General features: G+C 55.6%; 1 protein-coding gene across 1 annotated transcript in view; it reads left to right on the forward strand.

The window, feature by feature from the left end:
- The window catches only part of CLEC4G (C-type lectin domain family 4 member G), a 3,241-nt gene extending 1,465 nt beyond the window's left edge, over positions 1-1,776 (forward strand). Inside the window, exons 5-9 of the mRNA XM_006170215.3 lie at positions 62-166; positions 413-502; positions 715-863; positions 954-1,069; positions 1,386-1,776. Of these exons, the coding sequence (XP_006170277.1) occupies positions 62-166; positions 413-502; positions 715-863; positions 954-1,069; positions 1,386-1,524 (599 nt within the window). The 3' untranslated portion in view covers positions 1,525-1,776. The remainder of the gene's footprint in view (positions 1-61; positions 167-412; positions 503-714; positions 864-953; positions 1,070-1,385) is intronic.
- The last annotated feature ends 710 nt before the right edge of the window (positions 1,777-2,486 follow it).

A 2,486-nucleotide genomic window follows, 5' to 3' on the forward strand; every position in this document is an offset into this window, starting at 1 on the left:
GGTGTCTGGAAGCCCCGCCCATCTCGCCTTTGGGGCGCCGCCCCCACGCCGCTCTTTCCAGGCTCCGCCACGCAGGTGCAGCTGCAGAGCGCGCGCACTGAGCTTGGGGAGGCACAGGCGAAGCTGATCGAGCAGGAAAGCGCCCTGAAAGAGCTGCGCGAGCGCTGTGAGGGCCACTGTGACTCCAACCGACCCCGACCCTAGCCTGTGACCATGACCCCTGACCCCGATCGTTCCTGCCCCCAATCTGATCCTCTGCCCCTGGCTACAACGCCTAACCCCAACCATGCCTGGACCCTACCTAGTTCCGGCAGGCTGTGACCCTCATGTCTTTCTTGACCCTGGCACCTAGCCGTGGCCTTTCTTCTGACCCTGACCCCAGGTATAATCTCGACTCCTTTGACCCCCGCAGTGACCAAGGGTTTGGCTGAAGCAGGCAGGGACCGTGAGGACGTCCGCAGTGAGCTGTTCCGGGCGCTGGAAGCCGTCAGGTTTCAGAACAGTAAGCAAGAAGGGAGACGGGGCAAGCAGACCCTGCCGTGGGTCTCAAGGTTCCCCCATCTATCCGACTTCACCTTTTGACCCTGGTCTGGTCTCCGTGGATCCTCTCCCCTGGGCGCAGGTGTCCAACACCCACACCCCACAACACCTCAATGTGATCCACCTGGAGCCGCCTGTTCACCTCTCTGATCCCCGCCCCCCTCCTTCCTGCAGGCTCCTGCCAGCCGTGTCCCAAGTCATGGCTGCCCTACCAGGGCTCCTGCTACTTTTTCTCCGTTCCGAAGGCCGCGTGGGAGGAGGCACAGCGTCACTGCGCAGGTGCTGGAGCTCACCTGGTCATTGTAGGGGACCTGGAGGAGCAGGTGCGCAGTGGGAGCATGTCTGGACTGGGCGTGGAGGAGATGGGTGTAACCGTGTGGCTTCTCCCAGCTCTGGACTCCCCTTCCTTGCAGGTCTTCCTGACTCGGAATACACGTGGGCGTGGTTACTGGCTGGGCCTGAGGGCTGTGCGCCGAGCTCGCAAGATTCAGAGTTACCAATGGGTGGATGGAGTCCCACTCAGCTTCAGGTAAGAGTTGTGTTTCTGGCAAGACTTGGGGAGGAGGACAGGTAAGACCCTAGGGGGGAAGTGCTTTGGCCACATAACAGGGACTCCTTGGTTGGGACTAGGTTGTTGAGATGGGCAGGCCACACCCCAGAAACTGACTGAGCATTAACATTCTGGGCATTAGGAAGTTAGTCCTGGTGTATTCTAGGACTCAGTTTACCTGGAGTGCCTCAGGTAGAACCAAGCAATAAGCAGGCTAGAACCTGGGAAGGAAAGTTGGACCCCAGAGCTACCCCTCGGCCTAGGCTCCCAGCAATGCCCCACTCAACCCCTGCAGCCACTGGAACCAGGGGGAGCCCAATGACTCCCTGGGGCGTGAGGACTGTGTCATGATGCTGCACACGGGTTTGTGGAATGATGCGCCGTGTGACAATGAGAGGGACGGCTGGATCTGTGAGAAGAGAAGCGGCTGCTGACCCCGCCCAGTGTCCCGAAGCCACGCCCAATGCCCCAGAGCCACGCCCAGTATTTGGAGCCCCACCCACAGCTGTGCGTGGTCTCTCCTGTGGGGCTTGCTGTCCTGGCTCCTGGCGCCCACTGTCAAAGATTTTTTTCTCCATCCATCACTACTAAGAACTACTCTGCTCGGGGCCACCGGGTGGTGTGGTGGTTAAGGTGTTGGACTCCCACATGGCCGACAGCAGTTTGAGTCTCACCCAGTGTCTGGCTTTCTCACTTTCCCTCTCTCTCTGGTCAAATTTAAGAGATAACAATGGTGAATAAAATAATAATAATTATTATTATTAAAAATAAACCCAAAACAAACAAAAATAATTATTGTGCTCAATCCTACTGTCTCCAGAACCTGAGCCCTGGTACTGCCCCTCCAGCTCCATCACCCCTGATAATGACAGAAGGTGAATGACTCTTCTTTTACTTATAATAATCTAAAAAACATATTGGGAACAGCAGTTAGCGTAATGGCTATGTCGCTGGACTCCCATGTAGTTGACCGCGGTTCGCATCCCGGAGCCGGTGGCTTAAAACTCACGCCGGGCGTGTGTGCGTGCGTGCCCAAGATCCCCAGAGGAGAATGGAGGAGAAGGGATTGCAGTGTGACCATCCCCCCTGGGGGGTGATTTCTTGCTTTCTGTCTCTCTGTCTCTCTCTGTCTGTCTGGCGAGTGCACGTGCCCTATAGCGAAAACATCTCAAAAAAATAATAATAATTTTATTTAACTTTATTTATTTACTTATTTTAACTTGACCAGAAAGAGACAGAGTGAGTGAGAGAGAGAGGGAAAGTGAGAAAGCAAGCCACCAGGCGTAGGACTCGAACCGCCATCGGCCATGTGGGAGTCCAGTGCCCTTAACCACCACACTACCTGCTGGCCCCTAAATTCATAATTCTTTAAAAATAAAAAAGTTTGGGGCCAGCA

Source organism: Tupaia chinensis, unplaced genomic scaffold (genome assembly GCF_000334495.1).
Source record: "Tupaia chinensis unplaced genomic scaffold, TupChi_1.0 Scaffold148210_1, whole genome shotgun sequence".
Lineage (NCBI taxonomy): Eukaryota > Metazoa > Chordata > Mammalia > Scandentia > Tupaiidae > Tupaia > Tupaia belangeri.